We start from the raw sequence: 23,208 nt of genomic DNA on the forward strand, positions 1-23,208 counted from the left end.
CTCTTCTCTCTCCTCTCTCTGCCTCTATCTCTTCTCTCTCCTCTCTCTGCCTCTATCTCTCCTCTCTCTGCCTCTATCTTTCTCTCTCCTCTCTCTGCCTCTATCTCTTCTCTCTCCTCTCTCTGCCTCTATCTCTCCTCTCTCTGCCTCTATCTCTCCTCTCTCCTCTCTCTGCCTCTATCTCTTCTCTTTCCTCTCTGTTTCTTTCCCTCTTTCTCTCTGGGTCCCCCATCTCTGTATTGCTTTTGTCTTTATCACATCACTTTTCTCCTATGCCTTCCTTCCTCTCCTCTTCTTCTTCATCCTCCTCTTCCTGGCGCCCTCAGCCCCCACTGAGATGGAGTGGAAGAGCGCTTTCACCGTCACCCTCCCTAACCTCCCTCAGCTCCAGTCACTTCCCCCTCTCCCTCTCTCCATCACCCCCTCCGCCCCTCCCCTCTTCCCTCCTCCTCCGCCCCCTCACCTCGCCGCCCCCGGCCCTGTTGGCAGTGCCTCCCAGCAGGCGCGCCCGTCGCACTACTCCTTCACTGTGCCAGCCTTTGTCCGTGCCCACCCTCCAGCCCTACCCAAAATCTTCCAACCAGCTGCTGGATCAGGTATTGAGGCACGCCGTGCATTGTGGACCTTGAAGTTTTTTGTGATCTTGTTATTATTTTTTTCTCTCTAACAAATCAGGGAAAAGAGTAATGTTATGGCCTGAGATGCATTGATCTGAAACCGGTCATGGTTATGGTATGCAATACAATGCAATAGCAATCTCAGTCTGCTGGCAACGCTTGACCGTATAGGAGCAATCAGCTGATTGAATTGGAGCACTGCTGGTCAGAAATAGATCCATTAAACAGATGAGTGAGTTCACTTCCTGATCAGCACAGGACACACATTGTGTATACTTCCCTTCACAGTTGACATTGAGCTTTTATGCAAATGTTTTCACTACTCTTCCTTAGTGTTTTCTGATCATTTTTTGAACTTCTGACCCTTTTCCCTAACTTGAAATGCAGTTAACTACAATTAATTAGTGGTTCATATATTAAAAATCATATGTTATAAATGATTTTACCAATCCAATATCAGTGAATTACTGCTCTGTCTGAATGGTAGCTGGCCTAGAGACACACAGCAGGTGCAAGACCCCCATCCCCCAACCCAGGCAGACAGTTTCTGGTACCATGCAGTTTGACATTCTACTGGGGCCACAAGCACCCCCTGCTGTTTAAAGGGATGTGCACAACTCCACATTCTCACACCACCTCACTTCTATTCTCAGCAGGATATCTCCCCAGTCGCAGTGTCCTCCCTCCCCCACTGATTTCAGTATCAGAGTGGATATAACAATTGCTGTAATTTGTGGTTGTTAAAGAACCATCCACAGCAAGGTCTGAATTATTGCCTCAGAGACACAGCATGAGCTTAAGTGTGGGGCTATTTTGGGACTGTTTCCCGCCTCTTTACGGTTAAGGAAGTGACATCATATAAAAGTACTACTTCAGATTATGTTGACACAAATTGTTGCAAGCTGGAGCAACAAGACTGAGTGAGTAAACAGCCATTAGACATTTATTTATGAAGTCCATTTATTTATGAACTAGACGCCATGTGTTCTAGTTTAATCAGATTTCAGCTAAGGCCATTCATTTTTGTAAATGCCATGATAGATTTATTTCTTATTATTATCCATAAATCTGAAATGAAAAGACTTCATTTTTGTCTTTCTATCCTGCATCCTATTTTTCCAGTGCTTTCTGTTTACTCCACCTCTCCATGCATTCTTTTCTCTCCTTCTCTCTGTATTTTCTCATCACTTTTCTGTCTCTTTCTTTCTGCTGTTACCCCATCTCTGTCTCTATACCTTCCCTCCCTCTTCCTTCTCTCTCTCTCTCTCTCTCTCTCCTTCCCTCTTCTTTTTTTCTCTTTTCCCATGATGCTTAGCACCCATATATGTCCCTCGGCGACCTCAGAGGGGCTCCGGTGACCCTAGCCTGATGGACCCCAGCCCCCCTGCTGGGACGGCCGCGGCTGCCCCCATCCCTCCCCTCCCCAAACCAAGACCCCTGTCCTTCACTGGGCCCGGCACGCCTCCTCACCCCTCGGCCCTCTCCTCCACACCCCCCCATGTGGCCTCTCCACCCGACGCTGTGCAGACAGGTACAGCTTGTGTGTGTGGACCAGGGACGTGCACAGGGGGGTTGCTCAGGTTGCCCGGGCAACTGCCCATATGCCCTTCTTGACTCATGTTGCCCTTCCAATGGGGAAAATAAATAAATCGTACAATGGATGCAGAATTTCACGTAGGCCTAGATAAAAAAAAAAATCGCCAAGCCTCATTAACTTCCATTCGGGCACCAGAGCAGAGCCTGCATAAACTGCCCTAGAAGGAGATTGTCGCGGTTGTCATATGAGATGACTCAACGTTGTCGGAAAAGGTGAGTTTGTGATGTATAACAAACGAACGATCATCGTCATCAAGTTTTATGAAATGAATTAAAATCTTCATAAATCCAGGCTGAGTTTGCCACGTTTAGCCTAAATAATCAGACAGATAGCTTGCAGAGAAGCAGCCCGTTATCACATAGCCTACTGTATAGGCTACTATTTTTTTGGTAGGCATTAGGCAAACTAAGCTACATGTCTGCTGATAGTTAGTTTCTCACATTTCGTGAATGTGAATGATGGAAGTAATGCATCACATTAATTATTTTATTCAAAATAAATCCGTAAATCCTATCACTAGTATTTTGGGTATTGCTTGAAGCCAAGATTCCCACTGAAAAGAGTCAGATTCAGGGGTGCCCTTTTTTCAGGTCAGAGCAACTGCCTCTCAAAATTCCTGTGCATGTCCCTGGTGTGGACAGTGTGCCTCTCCGTCCTCAGCTCCTTTATATCATTCTCATCTTTGACCACCTGTGCTGCTTTAAGGTCTGGAATTATCTTGTTAATAACAGACATGGCAGTGACCCTGCAGTCCAAAATGATATGCTGTAGTTTGATGATATAGTGGCCTGGGCATAGTTTGTTTGGAGACCTTTATTGTAGGTTTCTGTGATAACAGAGTCTGTTAAAAGGCTAGATCTAAATGGAGTTGTAAAAAAAAAAAAGGTCTACAGGGAGGCTACCCCGGGCACGTAACTGAAGCGTTCTGTTCACGTTCCGTCTGCTGCAACAATTAGCTTCCACTATAGTCAATGGAACTGGCTACGCCAGGCGTGATAGTGGCCCATACAGTTCCCTGCAGCTGTTTTTATGCTCCAGTGTAGCCAGGCATTTAGTCTTGCACCAGTTTAATCATCGGCCTTCAGCTTTATCTCTTCATTTCTCCATTTCCATTCTGTTTTCATTGTCATTTTCTTTTTCTCTCACTTTCATTCATGTTGTCCTTTTCCTCTCTGCCTCTCCTTCTTGTTCTTCCTGCCGTCCCTCTCTCTGTCCCTTTGCCTCTCATGTAGTCACCTACTCCACTGCCCGCTCGAGTGCATGGCGACCCCAGAGTTTCCCCTCTCTCCGCTCCTCTCCTTCCTCGGTCCACTCTCCTCCTCCTCACCTTGGCGCCTCCCCACCTGGAGCGGCCCCCCTGCACGGTGACCCGTCGCTCTAAGTCATTCCGTGATTCGCTGGCCGAGCCTGGCTCCGCCCTAACTAGACCCACCAGCCTGCCGTCTGAGCCTGAGCCAGGTAGAGACCAGGATATAGGACCCATCACTCTACACAGCAGCAGCGGGAGAGAAATAGCAGCATCGCTCACATGTCAAAGAATGTGTGAAAGCCTTGTCACATTTTTTATGTCACATAACCAAAATTTCCCCAAAGGCGTCTTAAAATACTAATTACAAGCACACACAACAGGTAAAGGAGATGCCACTAGGCGCAAGTGAAATGTGCAATGGGAATGAGTGTCTAGTTTGTTTAAAGGATTAACTTTAGTTAACTTAATTTTGTTAAGATTCACTATTAAGGTTTACAGTGTGTTTCATAATCATATAGCATGTCAGATCCTCAGGATTCCAGTATGTGCCAAATTAGGTGGTTGGAGTTCTCGGTTTTGCTCTCATCATGCACTAAGTCAGCAGGCCTTACTTAACTAATATGTGAACTTATTAGCATTATTATGAATGGTCATTAATAGAACGAAACATTGCTAGTGTTTTGTTGTGTATGTCGTATATTGACAGTGTGAAATGTTTAGTCTGTCACTGAAAAAAAAAAACGTTTCAGTAATTTAGTTTTTCTTTTTCCTTTGTCTTCTCTTCCTCATATCATACGAAAAACATGTAACCCTCATTATCATCAAACATCACCAACTTTGTCTATGTATTTCCCCTCTCTCTCTCTCTCTCTCTCTCTCTCTCTCTCTCTCTCTCTCTCTCTCTCTCTCTGTATGTCTTTTCTTTGTTTGCTTCAATCTCTCCCCTATCTCTTTCTCCCTTCCTTCCTTATTTCTTTTTCTCTATTTGCCTATCTGCCTTCAATCTGGTACCACTATCATCTATTTCAATCCATCCCTCCACCATTGCATTCGTACCTCCTCATCCCCACAGCATCCTGGCAGAAAGAATGGCGGCCGCCCAAAAACACTACCCCCCTCGCCCCTGTGCCTGTCCCCTATTCCCCTCCAGTTCTCTGTCCTCCCCACACCGCCACTGACGTGCCTGAGGCTGTTCCTCTGCAGGCAGTGCAAGGCTTGGAGACGCTCTGTAATCCTCTGCCCCCTCCCCCTGTCCAGACCCCTCCCTTACCTATGCAAGCCCCTCCCCTTGTCCAGTCCTCTGTCTCTGTGCCTGTCCACCCTGCTGCTGTACCCTCTGCTAATGCTGTCCAGTCTGCTACTGTCACTGTGCAAGCCACTGTCCATACCCCACCGCCCTCAGGGGAAGCATCTCCTGTAGCTCTGGCCTCAGGCCTTGATTGTCTTGACCACTCTATGGAGTCAGATATGCCACCTTTGATTCCTCACTCTGCGCAGACCGCTTCCCCTGCTCGGTCCTCTCCCTCTAGAAAGGCTCCTCGCCCAGTTCGGCCTCCTCCTCCTCCTCCTGACCAGGCCACTCCTCCCGGTCTAGCCCCACCCAATAAGCAGTCTCGACCTGCAGGTCTAACCCCTCCCCCTGAGTACTCTCCCCCCTCTGGTAGCTTTCCATCTCCTGAGAGCGTTAACCCTGTGCTGCTTCCTCCCCCTATCCCCCCTCGAAAAGGCTTCCCTCTTCCTCTGTCCTCACCCCCTGCCTCTGCCCCTGGTCCAGACCCCTTCTCTGGCTCCGATCACCCCCATCCTCCCCTCCAGACACCATCCTCCACCCCGGCTGTATCACTGTCTGATCCACCTGTCCGTGCTCGCGTCCCTGTTAGCATCCCTGCTCCTCCTGTGGCTTCCTCTCTCAGACGCTCCCTCTCTCACTCCCTCTGACTCTGTCCCAGCATCCTGCCCCAGTTCTGCGTCTCCTCCGGTGTCTCCTGATGTCTGTGTGTCTCCCGTCCCCTGTCACCCCCTTCTTCCCGTTGTCTCTGATGCTTCCTGTGCCGCTCCTGATGCCGCTGCTCCAGCTGTTGTCTCCTCGTCAGGTACAGAGAACGGAGAGGCTGAGGTCCAAACATTCCCACAGCACAAATGCTTGTTTGACCTCTCCCTCACTGTGATTGGTTAAATTAAACAAACTAACTAACTTAAAAAAACCTTTCAGTTACTCTTTCCAATTTGGTCATTCCTGTCTTTCCTTTTACACTCTGTGTCCTACCTTTTTTCTTTCTTTCCCCCCTCTCTCCCTCCCTCTCTCTTTCTCTCTCTTTCTTGGCTGCCGTAGACTCTATCCCTGAGAGACCCCTCCAAACCTGTGAGTGGAGGCACCAGGTGGTCCCCACTGTGGTGCGTCCCAATGTCAGAAGACCGCAGGTCAGCCCTGCTGTGGAGAGCCCTGTCCCCATGCCTGTGTCCTCTCCCCTCTGTCCCACTCCTGCTCTGCCCTCTCCCCTGCCGTCCGCCATCTCTAGTCCTCCTCCTCAGAACCAGGTCCCCATTTCCTTGCTGCCAGGCCCTGTCTCTGCTTCCCTCTCTGACACGCAGACAGGTACTCATGTTGTGAAAACCCCACATTTTACATTCAACAGGGACACAGTAGTCGACAAATGAAGTGATACTGGAGGAATAGAAATGAGTTTATGATGAGTTGAGCAGATAGGGCTCCCCCTGGTGGTTGTAGTTCCAGGTTGCATCGGTGCTCAGGGGAGCTCAGGGGTGCTCAGGGGAGCTGTGTGAAGTGAGGCAGATGTGTCCTGGAGAACTGATTCATTTAAAATGGTGCTTATTATGTCATTACAGAGTACCAGAGACAGTTGAGCACACTGACAGAAGAGGAGCTCTCCAGTTCAATAAGTCCAAGTAAGTAGACATATAAACAAGCATATATAATTATGTTTGTATAATAACTTTACATATGTCATACACCCAGTATATTTGTTTTTAAGATAATGGGCCCTAATTTAAATGGTGGGGAAAGTGCAAAATTGATCACCAAGCAAAGTTCTAGTGCATGAACTATTGTGGGAGCATTGCGCTCATCAGTGTTTGCAGTGAAGGCCACGGTGTTTGTTTATTGAGGTTTTGCCAGTTATTAAATTAGCTTTAGTTAGACTTAAGACTTTGCACTATACCCATCATTCAAATTAGGGTTCATATAGTCCTTACACAGTCTTATATATTGTTAATTGTTTTTAATTTAGCGGAAGAAAAACAAATGAACCTTGGTCGCACAGAATCAAGAGGCTATGAGAGAAAACGGGAAGGCGACTCTGTGTTTGGACTGGAGGTTGTCAAGGCAGCAAAAGGGTTAGTGATAATAAGATGCATGAGTTGTGGACAGAATAATGAATATCTCACGGCTTGATGTTCAGGTTCTTTATATGAAATAGCAATGCTTTGCATCTCTTTTTGGATTTGAAAGTAGTTTCTCTACAATAATAAGATGCATGAGTTGTGGACAGAGAAATGAACATCTTGCGGCTTGATGTTCAGGTTCTTTATAAAATAGCAATGCTTTGCATCTCTTTTTGATTTGAAAGTGGTTGCTCTACAATGTTTGCGTGTTGTGGCCACAAATTACAGTGGTAATTGTGGTGGAGAGTTTTATTTTGTTTGACACTTACATATTAATGAAACAGTTGTATGAAAAAAATGCAAGTGTAAATTTGTATGTAAAGCTTAAGATGTCTGCAGTATGTTTTAATCACAAACTGGCTCCATTAATAATCTCGTGCTCTTGATGCTATACATTTTAATCAACAGATTTATGCAATGCTTCAGCCACCTGTGTCATATCCAGGGTTGGGAAGTAATGGATTACATGCAATCTGGATTAAGTAATCAGACTACAAAAATCAAAATGAACTATAATCAGCCCAGAAATCGATAAAAAATGTTTAATCAGATTATAGTAACATTGTTTGAGATTACTTGATGACATTTTATCATGCAAACAATGCAACTCTGTTTTAATTTGAGAAGCAGCCCAAACACAAGTCAAAACCCAACGTCGACCGATAGACCCATTCCAGTCGGGAAAAATGTGTTCAGTACTTGGCAATATTGCCATATCATTGAATTAAAGGCTGTGGAAAATAAGAATGTGTATGTCGTGTGCAAGTTGTGTAAAAAGTAATCCTAAAGCTGTGCTTTTGTCATATTGTTGTACAAAATGGAGTAACTTAACTATGGCTTGGCTCATCTTACAAATGGAGCATGAACTGCTTTGCAGATTTTGATTGTTATGATATAACCTAATATAAAGATTTAAACTGGTGACGGTTGGTGGCAGTGTCACTGGCTGCTTTGCGTTTGGTATTCATTGCAATTACAACCCTATGTTGTGTGGCTTGGCAACTATAAACCCTATTTTATCCAATTTCCTTGATTTAAGAATTTACGTTAGAGTCTCTGATCATTATGCATTTCCTCTTTAGACCAGACAGTATGACATCTATGCTGCCATCTAGTTCAAAGAAATCCAGTCTCTCAGAATTGACATATTTTGAGCTGCCAAAAACACGAAGTGATGGCCCAAAGACACCTCCCATAGAAGCATCCCTTGACCCCACCTCTCACCCTGCCTCACCTGTGAGCTCATCATCAGTGGTGGTATCTGCTTCCCCACTAGAGTCTAAAGAGGCCCCCAACACCTCTGCATTTGTTTTGAAGCCAGCACATCCTTCACCCCCTAGGTCGGTCTCTGGACAGGGTGCTGTGGTTGCCCCAGAGAGAGACAAGGCAGTTCTTCCCCTGTCTGTGCACCAGTTTCCACATAGCGCTTTGTTAGAGGGAAAGGAGTTGAGAGACTGGAGAGAAGAAACACAGACAGGAAAAGATTGGAAAGAAAGGAGGGAAGAAAAAGAGCAGAAAGTTACTTTCTCTTCTGAGAGAGAAGCATCCAAGAGCATAGGGGATCTTGAAAAGCCTCACTCAGATTGGGGGTAAGTGTGGCATGGCACCGTTTGACCCAGTCCACAGGCTTTTTAACGTTCACACTAATTCACATCAAGGTTGGCGTGTGTTCTCCTCCTAGTTGTATCCACTTTTGATTCAGTAAACTTCTGGTTCTAGTCTGGCTTTTATCAAAAGGAAGCTTGTTTTGAAGTTCTGACATTTTTAGATTTTCAGATCTTAGAGACCAGCAGCATGAATGCTTTTATGCTAGACTTCCATGACAGCATGAACAGTAGCGCTATAGGTTCCATATTGGATGATAATACTCTCAAACAATGCCATACTTTACATGCACTCCGCTTGCATGTGAACAAGCAATGCTTGTTATGCGAATATATATTTAATCTGTATCCCACCTTCATCGTCCTTGACTTTTTCCTCTGGTATCCCTATCTCTTAGACCTAATACCATGGTTGCTTTGCTGCCATCTTGTCCAAGAGTCTCCAGTTCTCCTGGGTTGCCATCCACAATGAGCCATAGTACAGATGAGGCCCAACTTGAGTGGACATTTGATAGGAAAGTGCTGTTGGAGAAGCCATCCAAAAGCATCTCCAAAGTTGCTATCCTTCAGGCCTCTGCACCAGAGAGCTTAAGCAAAGACGAAGAAGAGTATGCAGATACAAAAGGTGTGACATACTTATCACCAAGTTGTCCAAGAGAATCTAGGATTCCAGGACTACCATCTACACACATGCTAATGGCAGATAGTCCAAGGGTTGTCAGAGATCCAAACATGGTGGATCTTCTTATAACCTGTCCAAGAGTATCTAATATTCCTGGTATTCCATCCTGTCAACAAATGAAGGTGGAGGAGCCAAAGGAATGCTTGTGGTCTGAAAGTAAGAAGCCATTATGTCAACCCAGTTGTAGAGAAAAGGTGTTGGTGTTTGATTCCCCAGGCAAAGCATATGAAGACAAAGAAGCCAGAGGGCATATGGTGGCTATAGTCCCAACTTGCCCCCAAGAAAGCAGAATTCCAGGTTTTCCATCTACACCAAGACCAAAAGTGAATCCAAGAGTTCAAATGCCAAGTATGATTGATATTTTACCAACATGCCCCAAATCCACACATATTCCAGGATTGCCAACTGTAATGGTCTCAAATGAAACACTGTCCTTGAAGTGGCCATCTGAAGATATTGTATTTTATAAACCATTTAAGGGAAAACCAAGGATCCTTCATTTTCATGACCTTGGTAAATTCTATCATGATATGGAAATGTTAAAAACTATGGTGGTTCTGGTGCCAACTTGTCCAAGAAAAGCTAGAAACCCTGGTTTTCCATCTGTTCCAAGAGACCCAGAAAAGCTACACCTAAGTAATGCTCCAAGCATGGTTAATATTTTACCAACTTGTCCCAAATCCTCAGGCATTTCTGGGCTACCTTCAAGATTACATACAGGCTCTGGTGGCTGGTTGACATGTAACTCATTGTTGTGGGATAAGCCATTGAAGAGACAAGCATCTGGGATACACCACTTTTCAGCAGGCCTCTTGCCCTTGGAGAAAAATGTTAACATGTCAAACATGAGGCCATCTTGTCCCAAAACTACAAGGATACCTGGTTGTCCTTCAGCACCACGGCCTGAAATATGCAGGGCTCCTAGTATAGTGAACCTTGTGCCCTCGTGCCCGAAAGTTTCTAAAATTATGGGCTTCCCATCAATCAAGGCTCTTAAGGCAGAACAAGATATGCCATGGTGGTACGCATTGGACAATAAACTTTTTTGGGCCAAACAAATAAAGAACACATCCACATTATTTAAACCTTTACCTTCAGGAGTAACATTATCAAAAGAAGGTGGAGATATTGGAAGATCCATGTTTAAACTGGCCCCCACCTGCCCAGGACAAGCAAGAGTGCCTGGTTTCCCATCTGCACCAAAGCCTGAATTGAAAAGGGCCCCAAATATGATAAATTGTTTACCATCCTGTCCAAAGATATCGCGGGTCCCTGGAATACCATCTGCCAAAAAGTTAGTGGAAGAGTTTGATATCAAAGGTTGGCCTATCAGGGAGATGCCATTATGGATCAAACCTTTCAAAAGGAAGCCATGTGAAGCCATAAGTTTGCAACCTGCACAGTATAGACCAAGAGATGATTCTGAAAGGGAGATAATACAAAGTATGCCACTCCTGGTACCATGTTGCCCAAGAAAAGCATCAACACCTGGGTTTCCATCATCACCAAGGCCAAAGGTGGACAACGCTCCAAACATTATGAACCTCCTGCCGTCTTGTCCAAAAGTTGCCAGGATTCCGGGAGTACCGTCCATACAAATGTCCCAAAATGAGTACGCAGCAATGAATTGGCCATTAGGTGTTCAACCTTTTTGTGTTAAATCACGTAAGAACAAATCATTTGAGTCTGTTCTTGTTCTACCAGTTCATTACAGAACAATTAAAGATCAAATTATCATCAGAGGAATGTTCTACCTTGCACCAAATTGTCCAGGAAAAGCCAGAAATTCTGGTTTTCCATCAGCTCCAAGACCCCAAGGGTTCAGGGCACCTACTATGGCCAGTATGATTCCATCATGTCCAAAGTCTTCAAGGGTCCATGGTCTACAATCCACTCAACAATCAAACACAGGTTGTGATGCAGAGATTAAATGGCATGCAGATATAAAACCATTGTGGGAAAAACCACAGGACAAGGACAAGTCATGCCTGCATATACTGGACTGTCCAGCCCAATATAGCTCAATAAAGGACAAATATTTTATGAGAACCATGGTGTCCTTAGTGTCATCCTGTCCAGCAAATGCAAGTTCCTCTGGTTTTCCCTCTCTGCAAAGGTTAGAGTCCAGGCATTTGCCAGGCAAAGCAAGCATACTGCCATCTCACCTACCTGGCACGGACACAACAAAAGACAAAGATATTGCATTGGTTGTTGACAGGAGCCCATGTCAAAATTCTCTTGCTCCAAAGCCTGACTCAGTTAACCAGCCACCAAAGATCAGTGAGGTTATGGAAAGGTTATTGGCATCGACACCACTTGGACCAAGTGAAGATCACATTTCTGACTATCTTTCCATAGCCTCTAAAAGTCATATAGAACTACCTTGTGAAAAACTGAAAACTCTGTCACAGCCACAGGATATTAGTAGTCATAAACAAACATATCCATCTGAACCAGACCATCCACCTCTACCTGCCCATATTACAAATGATGATAAAGAAGCAAACCCAGTCTTAATCTCTGTACCAACCCTTATGAAGGAGAACACAGTCTTTGGGGGGAAATATAAAAGAGGAGATGAGGGCACTATCGAGAGAGGGTAAGTTTAGGAGACAGAACGTGTGTTTCGTGTTTGTATCAGACTTCTTGCCGTTGGTATCCTTATAATACATAAAATATTTGCATTTGCACTATTTCAGGCATATACAGTGCAGAATGTGGCACTCTACTCCAGATACACCATTAATTTTGACTGTTAGGGAAAGGTGAGTTTTGATGGCATTCTTGTGACAGTGTGTTGCCTAAGTGCTACTGTTCAGTGCTACTGAAAAATTAATACCGCATCCAAGTAGTATTGGAATATTAGGGCGCTTTCATACCTATTTTGTTCCGAATCACAGGCTGAATCGATACAGTTTTTCTCTGTTTGTGTTCACATGGCAGCATTTATATCGGATCAAATGAACAAACCCACGTGAGATTAAACTTTGGTCTACAAACAAACCCACGGGCTATTAATTGTTCCCATATTGGCCACATTTGACAGCTGAAGACACTATCCCGCAGCCACATTACACTAAACCCCAGATTTAATTTATTAAGAGCTCCATATGTGCGTGTGTGTGTCCAAAGTCTAGGCTTCTCTCCCGTTTTTGTGCGCAACACCGGTAAAGTTAGCCTAAAAGACATTTGCTTGAAATTCAAAACATAGGCTAGCTAGATATCTACTTTGTTAAAAATGGAATAAACTTGTCGCCTAATGTGTAGGTCTGCAAAAATGTAAGCACCAGTGAGTTGTTCCTCTTCACTGGGCTGTTTGCTTCCTCACTACAACCAAACCGCTCTAGAGTTTGATTAAAGCGAGCCTAGACCACCTCCTCCAAGCGGTCTCGGTCCGCTTGTTTTGTTCCGAAACAGAGTTACGATTGCTGCTTTCACATATCATCCATGACAACATGGATTGGGGACATCCACCAATCCATGTTGCGATTCAAAGAGCCAGGTGTGAAAGCGCCCTTAAAGGTGCTCTAAGCGATATCATACGTTTTTTAGGCTAAAACATTTTTTGTCACTTACAGCAAACATCACCTCACCATCCACTAGCTGCCTGTGTCCTGAATACAAAAAACGCGATCTCTGTGGACAACCCAGGCTCCAAAAACAGCCACAAAACAACTTGGGCAAACCTTGCCCATAAAAACATAACAAACTGTTCCAGCAAATCATCAACGGGATGCGCATTTAGGAGAGTTTCAATTGCACAGGAGGGAGGGGGAGGGGAAGTAGCGAGCTAGCTTTCTGTTTTGTTTGAACATCAACAGAAGTGACGTTACCCAGCATCGCTTAGAGCACCTTTAATTTCAATGTGTCGATAGCAGATAATAATTAATTTGTTCCACCCGTTCAGTTAGACAGAAGACTAGACTGAGTTTCTGTGTAATAGAATGTGTATTACAGAGACGAGCACTAGTTTATTGTGGAATACCTACATGACTGGAATGTGACCTGACTTGGTGAACTGGTCTGATGTCTCACTGTTTTTGCTCCTCCATGTCCATGTACACATATTAACCTGGCTTGATTTGAGTGGTGTTTACTGGAATGATGGGTATTGTTTGTGTTGAATTTCTGCTAATTTTCTAACAAGCACACACACATGCTTGGTATCTGTGTGGAAATGCACTGACATGGCAGCATGCCTTTTGTGGCACGGATATTTTACAAAGCTTGAATATTTCACAAAATATTAAATGTCTCACGGAAATATCCTTTGCTCTTTAGATCTGGAAGTATGACTGCTTTGGTGCCAGCATGTCCAAGAACAAGCAGTATCCCAGGATTCCCGTCCATGCAAATCACTAGCACAGGCACAGGATTAGGGAGCTGCTCAGTTGACAAAAGCACATTGTGGGAGAAACAATCAAAGGCATTGCATGTCTTGCAAGTGGACATACCAAAAGAGCAAAGAGACATGATGACAGGGATGGTGAATTTAGGACCTTCTTGCCCAAAGAGGGCCAGAACAGATGGTTTTCCATCTGTAGACTCGCCAAAATCAGTGGTCTGTCAAGTCGAAAGGGCAGCAAATATGGTAAATCTCACACCATCTTGCCCAAGTGTAGCTAGAGTCATAGGAATGCCATCCATTAGGAATGCCTACATCAATGAGACAGCTTGGCCAGTTAACAAATTCCCCACATGGCAGAAACCTCTAAAGAGAAAAACATCAGTAACTATATTGTCCACACCATTCCCTCAAATGTCAAAACGAAACAAAAAAATGATGAAAAACATGTTTGCCATTGTTCCCTCATGTCCCTCAGCCTCAAGTATCCCTGGATTCCCATCAGCAAGGAGAACTCAGAAAGCACAAATGCCATCCATGAAGTCTCTGTTCCCATCATGCCCAAACAAATCTAATATTGCTGGTATCCCTTCAAAGTTAGCCCAGCCAGCAGACAAACCTAACGTTGAGTGGCTAAATGTCAGGGGAGATCTGTGGGTGAGGCAACCACAGAAGAGACCAGATTTACCCAGGCAGATATTTGTAGAGGACACAAAGATCTGTAGCACAATGTGGGCTCTGGTGCCATCCTGCCCCATTGCTGCCTCAGTCCCTGGTTTCCCTTCGGCACCTCAGCATATAACAGATAAGCATCAGATACGAAAAGAGCCTGCCATGGGAAATATTGCACATGCTTGCCCAAAGTTGTCTATAGTTCCTGGAATGCCATCTCAAGATGAGACTAATGTTGATCAGATTCCTGACAAAACTGTTCTATGGGAAAAGCCTCCTCAAATGAAGAGTTTTGCCATAGAAATGTTAGAGTCAGGTGATAAAACAATTGGTAAAGATATGGTGTCTTTGGTGCCTTCATGCCCAGAAGTTGCAAGACATCCTGGGTTTCCATCTGCCCCACGATCCCATGTTAATTTAGAGCCAAATATGGTGGATATTCTCCCATGTTGTCCAAAGATAGCAAGGGTTCCTGGTTGCCCATCCATAGAGAGTGCTGTGGCATCAGAAAGGCCTAGTGACATCCAGTTCTTCATTTGGAGCAAGCCATTAAAAGATAAGTTGGTAGGAATTACAGGTATTACTTGTTACTCAGGCCCAGAGTATAGAAATATGTATGCACTTGTGCCATCTTGCCCAACAAAAGCATGTGCTCCTGGGTTCCCATCAGCCCCACAACCCAAGTGTTGGGAAATGTCCAATATGATAAATATGACATCTTCTTGTCCAAAAATATCCTGTGCTCCCGGGATCCCTTGCACTGAGAGACTGCAGACTGGGCCGTGGCTTTTTATCAACATGCCAGAATGGGAGAAACCATTCAGAAGTCCGCAGTCATTGGTACAGACTTCCTCTGTCCTGGAAAGTTTGCCAAATGAAAGTCATATAATGCAAAGAATGGTATCTTTAGCACCAATATGCCCGAGAAAAGCTTGTGCTCAAGGTTTCCCCTCTTCCCCGCTACCAGTAGCTAAAAAGATGCCATATATGTTTTCCCTTCTTCCATCCATCCCAAGAGTCAGTGGCATACTGGGCATGCCCTCTTCAACTATGTTGATTTTTGACATAAGCCATTCAAAACCATGGTCAGTGCACTCATGTACAGAGGTCAAGAAACCACTGAAGGAGAGGTCTGCCATGATCACTGCCTGTCAGTATGATAGAGAGACTGTGGCAAACATGTTTCTCTTGAAACCAACATGTCCAATCAGGGCTACAAATCCTGGCCTTCCATCTTTATGTAGGCCCCCAGTAGTGGAGGAACATACATCGAGTGCGCTTTCTCCTTCATGCCCAAAGGAGTCTTGCATCCCTGGAATTCCCTCTTTACTGATAAACCAAGCTCAATCACAAGAAGCTGTATCATATAAGCAACTGTCACTGGAGAGACCTTTGAGGGCAACACAATTTGGAACTGCACTTCCCTATCCCATAACTGATAACACAGAGGTTTATAAAGATATGGTGGTCTTGCTACCATCTTGCCCAAGACAGGCAAGGATCCCTGGGTTCCCATCTGCTCCTCCTCCCCCTAAAGTGGACTCTGAAAGTCTAGCTTGCCCTGAGATAGCACCGAATGATCAAACTGAGAACATTGTTAAGGTTATCACTGAGCAAAGTGTAGTGGAGGATACAGACGTGTCGGACTTGGTGACATGCGAGGACATTGAAGACACTGGTAAGAGTGTTGTATATACTGTTGAGTGCTCTTTCTACTTGAGCAATTTTTTATTATCATTTGGAATATACATTATTTGTGTATTTTGTTGAAGGAATATGCATTGAAGTGAAGCAAATAAGTGATATTTCATTCATTGGGTAAGTCTGAGCAGGTTGCTTTCTGCATGGATTGCAGTGTTGCCATGTGTTTAGCTGAGATAGACACATATCTGATGTTCCCTGGTCAAACCTCGCAAAACCTTGGCTAAGGGTGGTCTTACACAAAAGAGCTTTAGGATTTTAAAATGCTGTGTACTCTCTTTATAATTATTCTGTTTTCTAGTCTGAGCTTGCAAGTGTTTGCACATTGGCTGCATAGGTTGCATGTGTTTGATGAAGGCCGTTTGTGAACCCTTTGTTAAACTCTTGCTCTTTGAGGCTAGGCAAGTAAGGTCTACCAATGTTTTAATTTTGGTTTTGCTGTGATGTTGATTTGTATTGCATGTGTTGTGTCCAGTATGTTTTCAAAGATCCATACTGTATCCTCCCCACAAATTTTCTCCCCCAATGCCCAATGTGCTGTCCTTCTTGTCAGCAAACCTGGTAGTCCAGCCAAAGGGGAATGTAAAGAGGATGTGGTCCTTGTAGACAACCCCTCCCCATCCTCTGCACATGACACTGCAGACCTCTCAGAGTCTGGGCTTGTGTTAGATTGGGAGGTGTTGGAAGCTGAGGACTCTTCTGTAGAAAAAGAGGGAGGGTCGTCAGGCCTTGTAAAGACGATAGTTGATGTCTTTCACAAAGGGTAAGTGAACAGTGTGAGTTAGTTTTGCAGACAGTGTGACATACTCTACTGATACTAACTTACCCTGTTCAATTAGCATTTGTTGACATACCTTAACATCATGCTACCATCCTATTGACTCCTTCAGAGTGTTTCCTCTGAGACAAATCCATGTTTGGGGCTGGAAGCCCTGGCTCTCTTTCTCTGCAGAGCATCTCCCTGTGTTTGTTTATGGTGTCAATCCTCCACCTCTCTTATAGTTATGAGACTGTTGCTGCAATATTACATCCCTCAAGCCCATCACCTCCACATCCCACTGATATGGACAATCTCAAGCATTTCTCCTCCTCTGTGGACCCCGGTGACACTGATGGACTTATTCAAAGCAAGGAGGAAGCAATGGGAGCATCATCATACCTTGGAGCAGAGGAAGCAGTGACGTTTCCTGAAGCTGCAGAGTCATATATGTACCATTTATCTGAGGGCAGATCTGAGTCGGCCTTAGAGGATGAGTGTTGGCTGGTTGAAGGTAGTGGTTTTAGTGTGATGAAGAAATGGCCTCCTCTAACAGAGCATGATCTCTATGAGATCAACAAAGAGGAGGAATTCTCTGAGGTGAAGGAAGTGGAAGAGAAAGCCTTGTGTGTGGACTTGCTGAGCCAAACTAAAGAGAAAACGTCAGGACAGGAGGCAGACTCTGGACCAAGTAAGGTATTGGAGCAGAGCATACCAACACTCCCTGTTGACACAGAGGAGGAACAAAGTAAACAGATGTTTCTGGAACAGGGGTGAGTGCAAGGCACTTCTCACCATGGTTTTTGGGTGGCTGCACGGCTTTACCAGCACTCAGTGTCAAACACTGCAGGCATAACTTTACCTTCCCTCACGTTTGCATCCTCACATACATAAACAGTGCTTTTGACGCCAGTGTTTGTGTGTATGGTTGTGTGCTGTCTGTGGTTTTTGAAGGCCCTTTGTTGTGTCTCTGGTTGCAAATAAAATGCTCAATCCATTCACCTTTGTGTTACAATGTGGCAGCTTCCCACTGGTGCAATATTAATCTTAATGTCTGCATGTCAGACGTCTGTTAAACGCTTGTGCACACAAAGTTGTTAGTATGTTGGTTGGAATTGGTTTCATTGAAAGAGTGTTTTTTGTCTGTTTGGACTTTTGTTTGTCTTGTCTTTGTGGGCTCATTTTGGCTTCAGCTTTCACAATTTGTCCTGATTGAAGTGTGAAGTGAAGTGATTGAAGGAAAGGGGGAAAGGGTGAAATGATTTTCTCAGTAATTCATGGTCATTTGCCTGATTTTGCATTTTTTCCTACAGTCCCGGGCACCTCAGTGCAAAAGGGGCTATTGTTCCTTCTCTTCTACAGCCCACCACTGAGGAGACTCCACTCGTCTCACAAAGGTCTCCCAGCACTGATGGATCAGTAGTCGATCTGGTTCCACCACGACGTACAAAGAGAAAAGACAGTTTAAACAGAGAGGCTGTACAGGCTGTTGATTCAGATACAGGGAACACTGAGAGGGTTGCTCTCTCTAGTGTTGGTAAACTCACTCCATCTCAGCGAAGCAAGAAGGACAAGTCAGAGGGTTCTCAAAGTGTAGAGACTTCTGCTGTTGAAAGTGTGTCTTCGATGGAGTCTTTTGAAGGTGATAGGCAGCAGCAGGTAACTTTGTCCTTACTGGAAATGGTAGATGGGGTTTCCTCTAAACTTGCTGTGGAGGAAAAAGCTCCTCAGACACTGGATAATAAAGCTGATTCATCTAAAATGCCTCAAGTGCCTACAGATGAGAAAGAGATAGAACAACCTAGAACTTTAGATGTATCTCTCCCGTTGCCACAGACTAAAAAACAACTTAGTGCCCCTATCTCTGATGATTCTGTACCACTTAAAACAGATGCGCTGGAAAACAAGGGTACATCCAAAGACATTGACACTCATTCTGCTGAACACAATCAGACTGTACCTGCAGCTTTGCCAACTGCAGAATTTGTACCACCACCACGTATCAAGAAAGAAACACCCTCTCCTCTTCTCACTAAAGACAATTCTACCTCTAAAGCTCAGTCTAGAGACCGTTCACCAGCACAAAAAGAACTGGTGGTGCCCATGAGAAAAAGGAAGGGCAGGTCTCAATCATGCAAAGTATCCCAAGTAAGCGGTACTGAGACTGGGAGGGATATGAAGCTGGAGATCTCAGAGTCAGATAAATCTCTAGACTCAGAAATCAGGTCCACGTTTAATGCTCAGTCTAGGGGTCGATCACCAGGGCCGAAGGATCTGGTGGTGCCCATTCGAAAGAAGAAGGGCAGGTCTCAGTCATGCGAAGTCTCTGCAGTTAGTGGTACGGGAAGTTGGAGGGAGACAAGGCTAAGGACTCAAGAGTCAGATAAACCTCCAACCAAAGAAAACAGGTCGTCTTTTCTTCTCACAGAAACCACATCCACGTCTAACACTCAGTCTAGGGGTCGATCACCTGGGCCAAAGGACCTGGTGGTGCCCATTCGAATAAAAAAGGGCAGGTCTCAGTCATGCGAAGTCGCTGCAGTTAGTGGTACGGGAAGTTGGAGGGAGACAAGGCTAAGGACTCAAGAGTCAGATAAGGTTCCAGCCGAAGTATCGGATCAGAAGAAACCAGACACAGACATTTCTGAGATCATATCTGGAGTGAAGATGCGGAAGAAACCTGCAGAGCTGCCTGTTCCCATGCCCCGTGTTATCAAGCGCCGGAGCGGATCATTTCTAGATGACATTCCAGCAACGGACAAAGAGGCCTGGGGTAAGGCCATCACTGAGAGGCTAACAAACTTACCTGTTCCCATGCCTCGGCTGAAGAAGCAATTGAGTGGATCTTTCATGGATGTTGCCTCATCACATGCAGAATCTCAGTCATGTGCAGTGGAAGCAGCAGTGGAGATGGTGGCCAAGGTGAGAGAGGGCCTGTCAAATTTACCTGTCCCGATGCCTCGTGCTAAAAAAACGCCTCAGTGGATCTTTCCTGGATGATTCTTCCTTAGCTGCAGAGTCTGGTGTTTGTGGAACAGGGGTGAGTGAAGGTCTGTCAGGCTTGCCTGTTCCCATGCCTCGGATTAAAAAACGCCTTAGTGGATCATTCCTTGATGATGTGACATCACCTGCAGACTCACAGTTGAGCTCAGGTGAACCTGTAGTGGACATTGAGGCTTGTAAAAATGGGATGACAGAAGGCCTTGCAAGCCTACCAGTCCCCATGGCTCGCATGAGGAAACGGCTAAGCGAAACTTTTCTTCTAGATGACGTTTCACCCACTACAGTACCTCAGTCTTCTGCAATCAAACCAGCAAAGATAGAGGCTTCATCGACTTTACCTATTCCCATGCCTCGAATGAAGAAACGGTTAAGCGGAGCATTCCTAGATGACACGTCACCACCCACTGAACCGCTAACATCTGCGGCAGAAATGTCAGTAGACTTAGAGGCCAGAGAGAAGGCAAGCCTGCCTGTCCCTATGCCTCGCTCCAAAAAGCATCTCAGTGGGAGTTTCACTGATGGGAGCCCTCCTTCAGACTCCCCACTTTCCTCGCCTGTAGGTTCTTATGAGACTAAAGATTCATTCCTCTCAAAACTGGATCAACTGTCTAATGAGGGCATCTGTAAAGATTCTTCCTCCGCTCCCGTTTCTGTTGAAGCATTTGAAAGCAGCGATGGGAGGGAGGAGAAATCAAAGCCCTCAGTCACCACTGCAGCCTCTGAGGGGGAAACCGAGACAGCTGTCTTACTGGCAGGAGACTTGACACATATGGATGAGGAGACAACCACCGACGCCAATGCTGAACCAGCGCCAGAAACTACATCTGTGCTGAAGCTAACAGAAGGTAGCACGGACGGACCCATGCAGTCAGTAGAAATGTTTGACCAGACAAATCAAACAGAGTCTTCAGCAGAGTCGGATGTTATGGAGCCTGTTGAAGGCTCTGAGGTGGCAGAGGCAGACTCTGGGCGTGCAGAACAGGAGATGCCAGAGAGCAAAGAGTCTGTAGAAGTAGAAGCTGAAGGTGACAGTGCCTCAGCTGATGAAAGGTAAGCTGAGTAAGAAGCCAAAGATACAAACATGTCATGGTTTTCAGGTGTCAGGCGATGGGATTGCATGTTGTGGATCCATTGTGATGTAAATTTAGGTGTAGAAAATATATTGAGTTTATAAAAGTACTTATTTTAGCACCTAAAAGTCATTGTTCTCATTATTTAACACACCTCAGCAATGATGGTCGTGAACTGTGAGATGGTGGATGAATGTTTGTTCTGTACATTGTTGTATTGTGTTGTGTTTTGTGAAATGTAAGTCAATTTAACAGTTGAAGTTAAGTTTTAACCTCATTTTGTGAACTGTGTGATTTATTAGGACCTGTGCGTTTTTCTTTTTTTCAGCCAGGAGGGGGCAGCAGAGGACTCCACTCTCCCTGTTCCCAGACCCCGCATGAAGAAGCGCCTGAGTGGCTCGGAGGACTCGCCATCCGCTGGTCACGAAGAGCTCTCGGACATTCCAGCTGTCGTGCCACGACGCAACAAGAAGAAATTGATAGCAGACCCCGTAGACCTTCAGGGGATAGGCCCAGCTGAGGGGGAGACAGACACAGTCACATCTCAGGAGGTATTTAGCTTCAGAATAATGTGGTTGCTTACCATAATGTGAGAAAGGAAAAGAGTTGGGGACATGTATTTTTATTATTATTATTATTATTATTATATTGTTATATTTTATTATGTTTTTTGTTAAATATTTTTATTATTATTATTATTATTATATTGTTATATTTTATTATGTTTTTTGTTAAATATGTCCAATTTCCCAAGTTCAGTTTATAAACCAGAGCAACTCGGAGAAGATATAGCATATAATATAGATTGTATATAGGGAGAATTAGAATTGTATTATCCCTCCCACAAGGAAGTACAAACACATTTCCAAAATTATATTTCCTTTTCTCAAAGATTCCCAATTTGGTAACCTCCAGCCAGTCCCTGCTCCAATGGTGTCAAGAGGTGACCCAGGATCACAAAGGAGTGAAGATTACAAACTTCAGCACTTCATGGCGGAATGGACTGGCTTTCTGTGCAATCCTGCATCATTTTCACCCAGATAAAATGTAAGCATCCAGATCAGAGAATAGAGAGGAGGTTTTGTTAGTAGATAAAAATGTCCATTTGTAACATGTTTAACATGAAGATAATACAATACAATTGCCATTCTTTATATAGAAACTATGAAATGCTGGACCCTTACGACATCAAACATAACAACAAGAAGGTAAATACATATCAGTTTTTGTTTATTCCAGGTATTTAATTGCTCAAATAAATGAAATAGAAGTGTCACTTTTGTCCTGAATCTATATAGGGAGCCACCACCTCAATGTAGTACAGATGAAATTGTCATCAAATTATGATTGTATCAGAGAAAACACAAGTTTCACCTCTGTCCAAAAGTGGCACATTTTTCTTATTGTAACTTTTAAACACAGTTTTCTCTCCTGGTCCCAGAATCAGAAGAAAATATTAATATAATAAAAAAAGTATTTTCACTACCAAATGTGGCCTGTTTTTTCATAAAGCTGCATGTACAGTCACAGGGCATGAGGCTGCCTCTAAGGTCACTCTCATTCACTGTCCACTCCTGCCCCTCAGGCGTTTGATGGCTTTGCAGAACTGGGCATCCCCCGTCTGATGGCGCCCTCGGACATGGTCCTGCTAGCTGTGCCCGACCGCCTTATCGTCATGACCTACCTCAACCAGATGCGCACGCACTTCATGGGCCAGGAGCTGAGCGTGGTGCAGATCGGCCGTGACACCAGCGAGTCCAGCTACGCCGTGGCCACCGCCGCCGAGGGCCGCGAACATGCCGACCCCGAAGCCGCTGCCCGCTACTGCGTGGAACAGCTCCAGAGGAGCGGCATCACCCTGGAAACCAGCGGCAGCCGGCCAGCATCGGTGGAGAGGGCAGTATCACAGGAGCGGGACGGCACCAATGGGGACATGGTGCCACCTCCACGCACCAAACGGCCTCAATCGGTGGTGGCCGCGGGAACGGGATCGGGCCTGATAGGGCCTGTAGCCCCTCCTCGGTCACACTCGACATCGTCCAAGTCAGGGTTTGCCCACGTGAAGGACGCGGACCTGGTGAGGAAGAGACGCTCGCAGCTCAGGGGAGAGTCCATGGACGAGTCAGAGCTGTCAGAAGCCCCAAGCCGATTAGAGGTAACACAGATTTCCCAAAGGTTCTAACTGAGCCACTGCATAGATAAGGATGTTACATTTTGAAGCTGTTTTTGCAACTTTAATGAAAGAAATATTTGGTTTTAACATAACAAAAAGAATACATTGTTGGTGATGTAGTTTTTTTATCAAAACAAGTGAAAACTATTTTTGAAAATCTGGTTTTAATGTTCTGAAGACAGTAGAGTTTCTGTGCCCATTTGTTGTTCCTGTTTCTTGTCCTTGAACAGATTGCCTCAAGCCAAATGAGTGTGATGCGCCCAGACTCACGTAAGAATATTGTGTTGATTTGTGTTCACAAGGCCTCTTCAACAATAGGCTCTTTGCACATACAGT

At 44.9% G+C, this 23,208-nt stretch overlaps 1 protein-coding gene across 14 annotated transcripts in view; it reads left to right on the top strand.

Moving 5' to 3' along the window:
* The first annotated feature begins 174 nt into the window (after nt 1-174).
* LOC125289380 (EH domain-binding protein 1-like) overlaps nt 175-23,208 on the top strand; it is a 30,375-nt gene continuing 7,341 nt past the window's right edge. The window contains exons 1-17 of one of the 14 annotated variants that reach the window (XM_048236172.1): nt 179-596; nt 1,933-2,148; nt 3,447-3,672; nt 5,796-6,059; nt 6,311-6,370; nt 6,712-6,817; nt 7,948-8,454; nt 8,868-11,750; nt 11,851-11,916; nt 13,433-15,846; nt 15,941-15,986; nt 16,423-16,632; nt 21,028-21,250; nt 21,592-21,746; nt 21,859-21,907; nt 22,285-22,854; nt 23,103-23,142. In XM_048236172.1, coding sequence (XP_048092129.1) covers nt 2,116-2,148; nt 3,447-3,672; nt 5,796-6,059; nt 6,311-6,370; nt 6,712-6,817; nt 7,948-8,454; nt 8,868-11,750; nt 11,851-11,916; nt 13,433-15,846; nt 15,941-15,986; nt 16,423-16,632; nt 21,028-21,250; nt 21,592-21,746; nt 21,859-21,907; nt 22,285-22,854; nt 23,103-23,142 — 7,852 coding nt within the window. In that variant the 5' untranslated portion in view covers nt 179-596; nt 1,933-2,115. Of the gene's footprint in view, nt 597-1,932; nt 2,149-3,446; nt 3,673-4,535; nt 5,557-5,795; nt 6,060-6,310; nt 6,371-6,711; nt 6,818-7,947; nt 8,455-8,867; nt 11,751-11,850; nt 11,917-13,432; nt 15,847-15,940; nt 15,987-16,422; nt 16,633-16,871; nt 17,400-17,939; nt 20,121-21,027; nt 21,251-21,591; nt 21,747-21,858; nt 21,908-22,284; nt 22,855-23,102; nt 23,143-23,208 lie in introns of those variants that run through there. The other 13 variants (XM_048236170.1, XM_048236173.1, XM_048236162.1 and 10 more) reach the window with 13 other exon arrangements.

The sequence above is a fragment of the Alosa alosa genome, chromosome 24, assembly GCF_017589495.1.
Source record: "Alosa alosa isolate M-15738 ecotype Scorff River chromosome 24, AALO_Geno_1.1, whole genome shotgun sequence".
NCBI classification, from domain to species: domain Eukaryota; kingdom Metazoa; phylum Chordata; class Actinopteri; order Clupeiformes; family Clupeidae; genus Alosa; species Alosa alosa.